The sequence below is a fragment of the Trichosurus vulpecula genome, chromosome 1, assembly GCF_011100635.1.
Source record: "Trichosurus vulpecula isolate mTriVul1 chromosome 1, mTriVul1.pri, whole genome shotgun sequence".
In the NCBI taxonomy this organism is placed as follows: Eukaryota; Metazoa; Chordata; class Mammalia; order Diprotodontia; family Phalangeridae; genus Trichosurus; species Trichosurus vulpecula.
Genome location: NC_050573.1, coordinates 234,099,911 through 234,113,730, shown reverse-complemented (window position 1 = coordinate 234,113,730; position 13,820 = coordinate 234,099,911). Strand labels below are relative to the sequence as shown.

At 37.5% G+C, this 13,820-nt stretch overlaps 1 protein-coding gene across 12 annotated transcripts in view; it reads right to left on the bottom strand.

The window, feature by feature from the left end:
• The window catches only part of EPB41L3 (erythrocyte membrane protein band 4.1 like 3), a 196,382-nt gene that overhangs the window by 120,303 nt on the left and 62,259 nt on the right, over positions 1-13,820 (bottom strand). For all 12 annotated transcript variants that reach the window (XM_036742222.1, XM_036742219.1, XM_036742213.1 and 9 more), the window contains exon 2: positions 3,778-3,980. In XM_036742222.1, the coding sequence (XP_036598117.1) occupies positions 3,778-3,969 (192 nt within the window). In that variant the 5' untranslated portion in view covers positions 3,970-3,980. The remainder of the gene's footprint in view (positions 1-3,777; positions 3,981-13,820) is intronic.

Here is a 13,820-nt window from a genome sequence, read left to right as displayed (position 1 = left end):
GAAGAAGTCAACAAAGTCAGAGAGCCTACATCAAAAGCCTCCAAGAAAAATATGAATTGGTCTCAGGCCATGGAAGAGCTCAAAAAGGTTTTGGAAAAGCAAGTAAGAGAAGTAGAGGAAAAATTGGGAAGAGAAATGAGAGTGAAGTAAGAAAACCATGAAAAACAAGTCAATGACTTGATTTAAGGAGACCCCAAAAAATACCGAAGAAAATAACACCTTAAAGAATAGACTAACCCAAATGTCAAAAGAGCTCCAAAATGCCAATGAGGAGAAGAATGCCTTGAAAGGCAAAATTAGCCAAATAGAAAAGGAGGTTCAAAAGACCACTGAAGAAAATAATACCTTAAAAATTAAATTGGAGCAAGTGGAAGCTAGTGACTTGATGAGAAATCAAGATATTATAAAACAGAACCAAAGGAATGAAAAAATGGAAGACAATGTGACATATCTTATTGGAAAAACCACTGACCTGGAGAATAGATCCAGGAGAGATAATTTAAAAATTATTGAACTACCTGAAAGCCATGATCAAAAAAAGAGCCTAGACATCATCTTTCAAGAAATTATCAAGGAAAACTGCCCTGATATTCTAGAACCAGAGGGTAAAACAGAAATTGAAAGAATCCATCGATCGCCTCTTGAAAAAGATCCCAAAAAGAAAATTCCTAGGAATATTGTCACCAAATTCCAGAGTTCTCAGGTCAAGGAGAAAATACTGCAAGCAGCCAGAAAGAAACAATTTGAGTATTGTGGATACTCAATCAGGATAACACAAGATCTAGCAGTTTCTACATTAAGGGATTGAAGGGTTTGGAATATGATATTCCAGAGGTCAAAGGAGCTAGGATTAAAACCAAGAATCACCTACCCAGTAAAACTGAGTATAATGCTCCAAGGCAAAGTATAGACTTTCAATAAAATAGAGGACTTTCAAGCTTTCTCTATGAAAAGACCAGAACTGAATAGAAAATTTGACTTTCAAATACAAGAATCAAGAGAAGCATGAAAAGGTAAACAAGAAAGAGAAATTATAAGGGACTTACTAAAGTTGAACTGTTTTGTTTACATTCCTACATGGAAAGATGATGTGTGTAATTCATGAGACCTTTCTCAGTATTAGAGTAGTTGAAGGGAATATACATATATAGATATAAATATATATACACACACATATACATATAGACAGAGGGCACAGGGTGAGTTGAATATGAAGGGATGATATGTAAAAAATAACAGAAAATTAAGGGGTGAGAGAGGAATATATTGAGAGAGAGAGAAATGGAAAGATAGAATGGGGTAAATTATCTCACATAAAAGTGGCAAGAAAAAGAAGTTCTGTTGGAAGGGAAAAGTGAGCAGGTAAGGGGGAATGAGTGAATCTTGCTCTCATCGAATTTGACCTGAGGAGGGAATAGCATACACACTCAATCAGGTATCTTACTCCACAGGAAAGTAAGAGGAAGGGGATAGAAAAGAGGGGATGACAAAAGGGAGGGAAGATAGGGGGAGGAGGTAATCAAAAGCAAACACTTTTGAAAAGGTACAGGGTCAAGGGAGAAAATTGAATGAAGGGAGATGGGATAGGATGGAAGGAAATATACTTAGCCTTTCACAACATGAGTATTGTGGAAATGTTTTACATAATGATACATGTGTGACCTATGATGAATTCTTGCCTTCCTAGGGAGGGTGGGTGGGAAGGGAAGAGGGGAGAGAATTTGGAACTCAAATTTTTAAAAGCAGATGCTCAAAAAAAAGTTGTTTTTGCATGCAGCTGGGAAACAAGATATATAGGGAATGGGTCATAGAAATCGATCCTACCCTACAAGAAAGTAAGGGGAAAGGAGAGGGGGGTGGGGGAGTGGGGTGACAGAAGGGAGGGCTGACTGGGGAATGAGGCAATCAGAATATATGCCATCTTGGAATGGGGGGGAGGGTAGAAATGGGGGGAAAATTTTTAACTCAAAATCTTGTGGAAATCAGTGTTGAAAACTAAAATATTAAATAAAAATGATATAAAAAAAACTGTAGAGGGCAACACCATCCTTCCAGTCTCTCAGGTTCAAAACCTATGTGTCATCCCTGACTCCTCACTATCTCTCACCCCCCATATCCAATTTGTTGCCCAGGCCTATAGATTCTATTGCAACATCTTTCAAATATGTCCCCTTCTCTCCTCTGACACTGCCACCATCGTGGTGCAGGCCCTCATCACCTCACTCCTAGACTATTGCAATAGCCTGCTGGTGGATTGGCCTGCTTCAAGTCTCTCCCCACTCTAATCCATCCTCTATTCAGCCATTAAAATTATTTTCCTAAAGCACAGGTGGAACCATGTTACCCCCTACTCAATAAACTCAGGTGACTCCCTATAGCCTCCAGGATCAAATACAAATCCTCTATTTGGTGTCAAAGCCCTTAATAACTTAGCTTCTTCCTACCTTTCCAGTCTTCTTCCACCTTATTCCCTATCACATACTCTTCAAACCAGTGTCACTGGCCTCCTGGCTGTCTCACAAACAAGACATTTCATCTTTTATTCCAGGCATTTCCTCTAACTGTCCCCCATGCCTGAAAGCTTCTCCATCATCTCTGTATAATGTCTTCCCTAGCTTCCTTTAAGGCTCAATTAAAATCCCACATTCTTCAGGAAACATTCCCCAATCTCTCTCAATTCTAGAACCATCCCTATTTCCTATCCATCTCTTATATAGTTTATTTGCACATATTTATTTGCTGGTTGTCTCCTCCATTAGGTCATCTCCCTGAGTGCAGAAGCTTTCTACCCAGTGCCTGGCACATAGTAGGTGCTTAAATGTTTATTGACTGACTTTATCTTGCAGCCATCTTTTCACTTACATCCTTGCCATGGTGCACTCATACTGTCCAATTCTTCCCCCCACCAAGTTTTCCATTTCTAGAAATATAATCACATCAATACTGCCTTTGCTCTTGGAAAGGATATATCATTCTACTCCCTCATGGTTCTACTCAACATCCCTATAATTCTCTTAACCACAATACTCTGCCCTGACCACCATTCCTGTATTTATGTTATCTCTTCCTCTAAGAATGTAAGTTCCTTGAGATCAACCACTGTCTTTGCTTTTGTTCTTCAGTACCCCATGCTTGGTCCAAAGCTTGGAATGCACACAGTAAGTGCTTAATAAATACATGTTCATTCATTCATCTTTTATAATTTATGATCCTCAAACAATGACTACCAAAGAAGCTCTCAAATGCAGCAACAACAACAAAACAAGACATCCAAAAGACAAACTCTTAAATGGTATAACTGGGAGAGGAAAAGAGAAAGTCTTGAGTCCATTTTTGTAGTATTTGCTACAACCTGATAACTTATACAAATAGGGGAATTTTCCTTCCTATCAAAAGAGACACATACAGGAGTCAGCAGTCCAGATTTTTGGTGAAGGTTCTTTGTGAATGATGGTATGAATAAGGAAGAAAGTTTGTAAAATCTAATTTTTGAAGGCTTTTAAAATAGAATATATTTTTGCCTGCTGGAGATGTGAATTGAATGGATTTGGGTCCCTCATAGTTTCTTTCTAATTTTAAGATATCAAGTCTTCAATGAAATACTTAAAATAAGCACAATAAATATTCATAATTGATTTTTTTTTGTAGGGGGAGAGATGACCAATCCAACTCTAACTTCTCCATATTTGTGGAGTGGCTAGAAGTTGCAGGACAGGGAGCTGGCTAACAAAGATGAGAAACTTTTGAAAAACTGCTATTTACGGAATTGGGACTAACCTCTTTTTTCACTGGGGTGCTATGTGCTGCTGCTGCAGAGAACTGCTCCAGTGCCTGCTGATGTTCCTCCCTGAGTGGCTGCTCTGGTGGCTGCTGTTGAGCCCCAGCTTGGCCCTGCTGTCCAGAGGCTTCTTGGTGCTCTGGCTCTTGGTCCTGTTTCGATTCCGAGTCAGATCCAGATTCCGTAGTCATGATTGATTGTTCTGCAAGGAAAGAAAGAGGACCCGACCACTCAATACAATTTTCTCTCCAATGAAAAGGAAAAAGCATGAAAATGGGATACTACATTAGATAAGAAAAAAGAAATAAAGGAAAAAACGAAGAAATACTTAATATTCAACATAGGGTTCTGTTTCTATAGTCTATCACTAGACTGATCAAATTTATTAAATGTATTAAACTCATTTACAGCCTGAGGATTGTGAGCCATGAAAAATTTAAGATTAAGATGAACCTACAGGGGAAGATTACAAACTGATGAAGATGATTATGGGTTTTGTTCTTTACTAACTTTTTGCCACAAAATAGTCAAAGCCTAATATTAAAGTAACAAATCATCATAATTAAACAATTAAAGTATACACTCAACTTCCTTTAAACAAATTTGATGCATCAGCCAAATCAATTATTGCCTGGGAAGTTCCAATATACTGTTCCCTCTCCCCTTCCTGACATGGTACTTTTGGGGAGGGAATAAGGAGAATGGAAAATTGGGAAGCCCTGCTAATACCCCCAAACTTCTTTTGATTAACCAATTTTATTTGTCCTTGTTGAAGCATAGCAAGGGTTAAAATCTGGTTTATTTTCTATTGGATCAACGCTAGTTGAGCTTAGCTTTCTACTCCTGTTTAATTGTTTCTCAAACTATTCACTTATTGTACATTTGCCTTCTTCCGATCTCCAATGGGAATGGGACAGCTATTGCCATTGTCGTTTTGATTATTTCTGTCACGTCTGACTCTTCATGACCCCTTTTAGGGTTTTCTTGGCAGAGATACTGGAGTGGTTTGCTATTTTCTTCTACAGCTCATTTTACACCAGAAGAAACTGAGGCAAGAAGGGTTAAGTGACTTGCCCAAGGTCATACAGCTACTAAGTGTCTGAGAGTCTTACTTACTCCAGACCCACCATTCTATCCACAGTGCCACCTACAGAGCTATTGACTCTACTCCAAAGTACCTCCTATCCTATAAGCCAGGGGTGGTTAACCTGGTCCGTAAACATTTAGATAATACAGGGTGTTCCTAAAGTCTGGACACATAGGCAAAAATGCATATTTTCAAGAAATGAAATGAATGAAATTTTCAACAACATTTTATTTAATTAGAATACTAACAAATAACATCTTCAATATGATTTCCATCATTTGTGATGCAGAGGTTGATGTGCTTTGCAAGGCTCAAGTGAACTCAATGCACTGCCATCAATTTTAGCACATTCACTCTTCATGCGTTCAATCAAGTATGTTGCATCTGTGATTTTCATCCACCTTCTCCTTTAGCATACTCCAGAAGAAGAAGTAGCTGAACAACACAGAGTCTTCAGTGAAATGGTTAATGAGATGTTAATGAGATTTCCTATATGTTCAAACTTTAGGGACACACTGTATTTTTATCATTGCATTTTCATATAAGTAGTTTCCTTTGTAACCTTGCACATTTTACTTAATGAATTTTAAAACATGGTGCAAAGAAGAAATCCATGGGCTTTACCAGCTTGCCAAAGGAAACCATGACACAAAAAAGGTTTATAACATCTGCCAAAAATAAATTAAGCAGTGAATTAAGTCTAAGGCAGGCATGAATTCTCCCTCTGGAGTTTGGGTCCTTTAGATGCAAACCTAAAATTTGACAAGAAAGGATATTTTAAATATGTCTATCACTTTTCAACCTCTTATAAAGCGAGTCACTTAACCTTTCTAGGTCTCAATTTACTCATCTACAAAATTAGGTTAGATTTGATGATTTCAAAAGTCCCTTATACTCCCATAGATAAGTTAGATTGTAGACTGTTAAATTGTAAGGCCAGTGAGGTCCCTTCCAATTCAATTGGAAGGGACCTCACTGGCCTTACAGTCTAACTTATCCACAAAAGGAATTCCACTATCATATTCCCAACAAGTGGGTATCCAGGTTCTACTTGAAGACCTCCAATGAGGGAAAATCTACTTTTCTAGGCAATTCATTCTATTTTAAAAAGTATACACTCAACTTCCTTTAAACAAATTTGATGCATCAGCCAAATCAGTTATTGCCTGTGAAGTACCAACATGCTGTTTCCTCTCTCCCCTCCCTGACATGGTACTTTGGAGATGGAATGAAGAGAATAGAGAAATACAGAAACCTTGCTAATGCCCTCAAACTTCTTTTGATTAATCAATTTTGATTCATCCTTGCTGAAGCACACCAAAGACTAAAACTTGGCTTATTTTCTAGATTGATCTAAGTATTACTCCAAAAATCCAAACAAATTTCTTTCTTTACAGCTTCTATCTGTTGCTCCAGACTTTGCCCTTTAGGATCGAACATATACAACAACTCTAATCTTCCACAGGAATTCCCCCTTTAAGTACTTGAAGGCAGTAATCGTGTTCCTTTGAGTTTTCTCTTCTTCAGGTGAAAATATCTCCATTTCCTTCCTGTTAACAAGCTGGACCACATCAAGAAGAAGATGTTTCAGCAGGTATTACAGGGGAGAAGACTGTGCCAATGTACCACAGATATCACAGTGTGTGTGTGTGTGTGTGTGTGTGTGTGTGTGTGTGTGTGTGTGTGGCTTCTGCTTCTGACCTAACATTTAAACTCTAGATTGCCATTTAAGGCCCTTCATAATCTCACTCTAATCTACCTTTCTTGGATGATTACATACAACTTCCTTTCACACACTTTACATTCTAGTAATGGTCTTTCTGTTCTACATCTGGCCACTGGACCCAGATGGCCTTGGAGGAGAAGGTTAGGCTGTTGATTTTGCACAGGTCCTCCCTTACTTAAATCCAATTCATTTGCATGTCATGGCATCATCTCCCTGATGTCCTGGTCCTCTTCAAGAACAAAAGACAAACAACAGCAACAATTCAGTTCCTCCTACACAATATTCCATTTCCCATTTCTATGCACAAGATGAACCCCCATGCCTGAAATATCCTCCTTTCTCACCTTTGCCTCTTAAAATTCCCCATTCCCCTCAAAGCTCAGTTTAAGGGGCATCTCCTCTATATGCCCTTTCCTTATCCCCCAGATTATAATGCTCTATTCCATAACTATATACTTATTTTGAATATACTTAGTCTTTAGTGTAAAGATACATGTTGTTTTCCTTGATAGAATTTAAGCTCCAGGTGGGCAGAGACTGTGCCAGAACCGTTTAATATCCAAAGCACAGAGATGAGATCCAGCAACAGAGGCAATGATAATATTCATAGCCTCAGGCATCCATACCTAAACATGAAAGCAGGGGTAGTAAGTGAAATATATTTTATTTATTAATCTTAACTATTTTGGTCCAGATTTGTAATTTTATTGATGTAGGGAGTTTTCATTGAAGCAACTACCTCTACCATGGCATATCAACAACTGTTCTCTAATTTACTGTCTCAGAGAGTTAGTCATTTTCCCACAGAGCCAGCCTCACAGCCAGAATGTTGCCAGAGGTTGAACACAGATGTGCCTTCATGACTCCAAGGTCTCTGTCCAGTACAGCACACACTGCCTCTCAGAGAGCTTAATACAAGCAAATACATATAAACTTATTCATACCATTGAGACTCTGAGACATGATTCCATGACTGTAATCATTAAAAATTCCAGTCTGGGATTTATTAAATATTAGTGGACCTTATTTTTTTTTAAAAAGAATGTTGTTGTTCCTTCATTTTCAAAAAAGGACCAATGACTTGACTCGAGCATAAATTAGATTTAAGTGAGGCAGAGATGCACAAAGTCATAAGCCTCACTCTCTCTTCCAGAGTCATCAAGGTCCAACAGCAGGACAAAACTCAAGACTGCTGACAATGGCCCAAGAAGCAATGGATGACCTTGGCATCTTCACTTCAACTGCCTTCTTAGCTGCTGGAACTAATTGTTCTCATCCCCCCATTCTGCCTGAGAGGTCTTCATATGCATGGGGTAGACATCTTCCTAACTTATTAATGGGTCTTAGGCCTGTTGTTACCCTCAATGTGGTTTAGCCCATACCAAGAAAGAAGGTTTTGCCAGTGGCTGCTGGGTATGCCACAGTTTCTTGAAGCCACAGGGGAGAGTTGAGTGCCCTAAATTTCTATCCTAACTTAAATCTAACTTGTCCTTAAAGTGGTCCGGGAGCGCATAATTCAATTCTGCTACCTAACTATCAACATGCCTTTGCCTTTGTCAGACAAGTTCTAATTCAATTAATTAATCAACAAGCTTTTATTAAGCACCTACTATGTGCCAGCATTAATCTCTGGCAATACAAAAACAAAGAATAAGATCCCTACTCACAAGAAGCTTACATTTGAAAACACAGACATTGAGGCAAGGCAGAAGGAATGGTGGCAAAATATTCAACATATTTTGGAAAATTTACTTGAGGTATGGAAATCTACCAATAATAGGATCATAAAAAGATTACTGATCATTTTTAACCTCTTTAAACAAATGGGAGGCTTGTCACCTAGTTTCATGATCTGGTCAGATTTTTTAAAAATTTGACGTGTGATTACTTTTCAAATATAATCAAGTGCCATAATATGAATATCTTTATTAATGTGGAGTGTTTCTGATTTCATTGCTCTTTGTATCTTAATTGCAAAAACAAAAACAAAAAAAGCAAGAACTGTTTATAAGAATTTCTCTAACAATTTGATCTCAGTGCCAAGAGATTTTTCCAATGCCAGTGTAACTGTTCCCTTAATCTGTCATTTTCATTTTCATTCTGCCTTCAGAATAACTTCACAGCTACTGCCCAAAGCTATTCTGCCTGCTCTACATAATTTGAATCAAAATATAAAATTAAATATGGCCCAACATTTGATGATCAAATTGCTGAAAAGGCAGTCTCCCAAAAACTTGCTATAATAACTTTTAATTTACCTTAATTATTGCTGTATTTAACACTACATGCACCATGTAACACACATAGTACTATTGTTTCCTTGTGAACTGTTTTGATAATAAAACTTCGATTACTTTTAATGTACTGATTGCCCCAAAATGCAACCCTTTAGTTTAGCAAATACAACTGGAATTAAATCTCCAATAGGAGCCAAGAAAAGTAAGAGTGCTTATTGTGCTTGTAATAAAGTAACATCAATGCATCTGATTTATGCATGTATATTTAATTCAATTTCAAAATGCCATTTACTCTTTCTTTCCTCTTCCATTCCCATCCATCACTCTCAAGTAATAAACTGATTTTTACATCCAGTAGTCATTATAAACATATGCCACCAAACATTATAATTCAAAAAAAAAAATTCTACCTTTTATCTTGATAGTTGAGAAGTTGTATTTTTTAAAAGTTCTTTTTAAATGGTTCATTTTTCTAAACTAAGCTTCCACACATTACACAATTATGGTTCTCCTTTCTCTGACTATTCTCTTTCCTTTGTTGTCCCTTTTCATCATTAGCTTTTCTTCTTCCTTTCGAATGGTTAATCATGGCTATTTTCTAAGTCTCAGTTCTAACTTCTTTTCTCCCTTTGTACTCCACTCCTTTGAAGGAGATTGTCCATTCATCTGGTGGTAACTATCACATATAAGGTAAACAGCTCCCAAAATAATTTGCCCAACCATGACTTCTTTGAAATGTAATATTTCCAGTTGCCTACAGGCCAGGCCCTCTCCACTTGAAGATCCTGCAAACATTAGAAAGAGTTCAAAACTGAGCTCTCGTGATCATTTCCTTTATACCATTTTTATCATGTTAATTCCCTAAATGACCGAAATTGCTCAACTTTTCTACTTACTTGACTTTTAGGACCCTTTACCAAATTGTACCCATTCAACCTTTCTCCTTATTTCCTAAACAATCAAAAAGGCCTTTTATTTCAATAACCAATCTGAATGGCTTATGGTCCACCAAACATGATATGTTCATCTGCTTTACTTTGTGCATCTGCACCCTGAATTCTTGACATGTCTTTCTTGTGTCTTCCAATATGCAAAATGACTTCCCTTCATTATATTATTTACTTCCTTCAAATTAGTACGAAAACTCTACCTCCTTCAGGAAACCTTCCACGATACTAACTATTGGTGACTCTACCTCAGTACCCCACCAATACTTACATTCTCAGTTTGTGCTAAAGCCAGCTTGCGATTTTCTGGCCTAATGGAAGAGGCCATGTCATATGTGATCCCAAACAATAGATAACCAAAATTAACTGGTGTGTGGTTATTTAAATGTGCTGTGGGGTAGAGGATGCTCTTACTCCCAGGCACATTTAACTTTATAAATATGTTTAGTACAGATGAAATTGGTGTGGGTAGATTATATGGGGGCTTGGGTGGCAGTGAAAAGACTCATTCTTTTTGAAATATGTATTTTATTTCATTATACAGGTTGCATTAAAAACAACCATAAAGAAATAAGAATTTGCTGCCTACATGATTACTACAAATTTTTATAGTGTAAAAGTTAATATCCTAGGCAAAAAAGCACCTAATGATACAATCTCATAGATGGAAGGGACCTCAGAAGCCACGTCATCCAACCCATATTGAGACCATTTCCCTCAAGGTCCAAGAGTCAAATGAGCACAAGCCATTAACATGAGAACAGGGAAGGTGGCTCTGTTGATAAACTCTGTGTCCCAATCACTGCCTGAACTCCCCAAGGGAGATGTCAAAAGAGGATATCAAGAGCTAGAACTTCAACTGATAGTCAAAGGATATGAACAGGCAGTTTTAAGAAGAAGAAATCAAAGCTATCTACAGTCATATGAAAAAATGTTCTAAATCACTATTGATGAGAAATTCTTACTAAAACAATTCCGAGATACCCATCTCACACCTAACAGATTGGCTAATATGGTAAAAAAGAAAAAATGACAAATGTTGCAGGTGATGTGGAAAAATCGGGATGCTAATACAACACTAGTGGAGATGTGAAGTGATCTAACCATTCTGAGAACAATTTGGAACTATGTTCAAAGGGATGTAAAACTGTGCATACCCTTTGACTCAGCAATAGCACTACTAGGGTCTACATACCAAAGCGATCAAAGGGAAAGAACCTATATATGCAAAAACATTTATAGCAGCTCTTTTTTTGTGGTGGCAAAGAACTGGACATTGAGGGGATGCTCATCAATTGAGGAACTGCTGAACAAGTCATGGTAAATGATTATGATAGAGTGCTATTGTGCTACAAGAAATGATGAGCAGGATACTTTCACTTATATGAGCTGATGCAACGTGAAGTAAGCGTAATTAGAACATTATACACAGAAATAGTAATACTGTACAACTGTGAATGACTTAGATATTCTGATCAATACAATGACCCAAAACAATTCCAAAGGACTTATAATGAAAAATGCTATCTACCTCCAACGAAAGAACTGATGGGAGTCTGAATGCAGTTTGAAACAATTTTTTTCACTTTCTTTATCTTTCTTGCCTTTCTTTTGCTAACATGGTTAATACAAAAATGTTTTTCATTATTTCATATGTATAATTAATGTAACTTGCCTTCACAATGGGTGAGGGAGGTGTTGAAGGGAGGGAAAGAATTCAGAAGTCAAAAAGATTATTTTTTTTGAAATGAACACTAAAAATAAATTAATATATGTATGCATGTATTTGTGTGTGTATGTATATACACATACACACATTTTAAAGGAGCTATTACTTAGAAGGAAGTATACTAGGAAACAAAAGTGTTAAAGCCAGAAAGCAGAAGTGGATTATTCTGAGTAGTTAGATAGGAAAACATGCAGCTTGGAGAACTATGGAAGAAGGGAGGTCTTCAGGACTTAAACTAAGACCCAGTTAAGTCTGAGATTCTAGTTAAAGGGGAAAAAGCTAAAATTCACTTCAAAGAAGATGAGACATACGTAAACAGCTAAAAGAACGTGCTTTAGACTGATGGTTTCCAAAGTGGGGCCGCGGCCTAACTCAAAGGGGTATGTGATCAACCATGGGAGGTTGGGAAAATGGGGTAGATCCCATTCTTCCTACAGAAGGGATTGTCTCCAATACAACTGTACCTGCCCTTAGGTCCCAACACTCCCCTATTCTACCCCTTCCCTTTACTATATAAGCTAGCAACACCATCTCCCCTCCCCTCCTACTTCTGAACCAGGCCCTCAGCACAACTACAAACTAACCTCTTCTCCAGGCACCTATTGCAGTAGCCACTAAGAAAATCTCTCTCCCAGCAGATTACTGACCTCCACTTCCCAGATTAGGTTTTCTCGGGGAGCAAGTTGTATGCTCTGGTATGGAAGAGTGCTGCCTCCCTTTTTATTAGTAGAAAAATGTAATTCACATAAGAAGAATAGGCATGGATGGGTTGAGATCTCCACTGAAGATTTCATTACATTATCTTTTTCCCAAAGCCAACCTCCCTTCCAAACTTTGCTATTAGTGCTGAGGGTACCACCATCCCTCCAGCCCTCACCATCCCATGCTCCACATAGCCAATCATCAGTTACCAAATCCTATACTTCTACCTCTACAACAACTCTCCTATCTGTCCCCTGCTCTCTACTCAGACTGCCACCACCATAGTTAGGCCCTCATCACCTCTCACCTAAACTATTACAAGAATCTAATTGGTCTCAAGTGTCTCCCATGGATTTCCAAAGTAATATTCCTGAAGGGCATGATCTCATCATGTCATACTCCCCAACACTCAAACTCCACTGGCTCTCCATTGGCTCTAGGGTCAAATATTATTTTTCTTCATCTCATCCTTTTTAAACATCTGTTTTTGTCTAACAATATTTTAAATGATTAATACAGCAGTATATGTACATAACCTATGAATGAGGAAATATGATTACTGATGCATTCTCAAAATTTTTAAGTAGGTGAGCAATCAAAATTTTCCACAAAAAGTAAAGATGGGTCAGAGGTAAGAGTATATCATGTTGCCCCATTCAGACTGATATAGGGTTAATTGCAGAAGTTCCTTATGTCTTTGCAAAGTGAGAGTTTGAATTTTCTCTGCCTAATTTTTACTTACTTTCCCTGTTGATTTTCTGGGTTTCTTACTGTCTTGGTTTATATGAAAAAAAGGAAAGATTTTGTCCATTCTGGGACCAGGAGTTCTCTGAGGGAACTCAATTGTCCCAGACAGCAGGCTAGGACTGGTGGCAGCAAGACTGTAAGCATTTAAATAATCCTCTCAATATGTAGGGACTTGGAATTTTGAGGAAGAAGCCACCCTTAGCTTCCTACAAGCTAAGAATGAAATGTTTCAAAGGTAGCATTTGCAAGTGTAAGTAGAACCAGAGCAGAATTCTCAGCTCAACTTAACTAAAAGATAGTCATCAGCACACATTTGCTCTCTTACAGACAGATATATTTTAAAGAAATTTTGTGAAAGCTGAAAAAAAAAACCAACCTTCATGGTCCCCACTTTAAAAAAGGTCATCTCAATCTCCCAATAAATAATTGCTTTACTAAGCCAGTTTCTATGTTTAAAATCAAACTGTTTTCTACAGCTGTCAGAAAATACTCTCAAGAGGCTATGAGAAAATAGTTGTGAAATTTTAATCTGTAGCATCTGTGTGCAAAAGAAAGAATTCATAAGTAAGCAATGTAACTTTTCAAGACTGGCATAAATGAATTTTATTTATAGTGTCTTCTTGCCAAGGAAAGTAGAAATAAAATGACCAAAAGGAAAAGAACATTGATTTATTTTATTTATTTCCCACTTAAGTAACATCACAGGGGAAGTAAGACTCATAAAATTCCATCAATATTATGTAGGTCTCTGAGTCTTTTGTGAATTTTTTAACATCCATGAATGAGCTAATATCTATCAGTGATGAATAAATTAGTAGACTGTTCCTGCTCCTAGAAATATGCCTTTCCTTTAGGATTCCCAAGGGT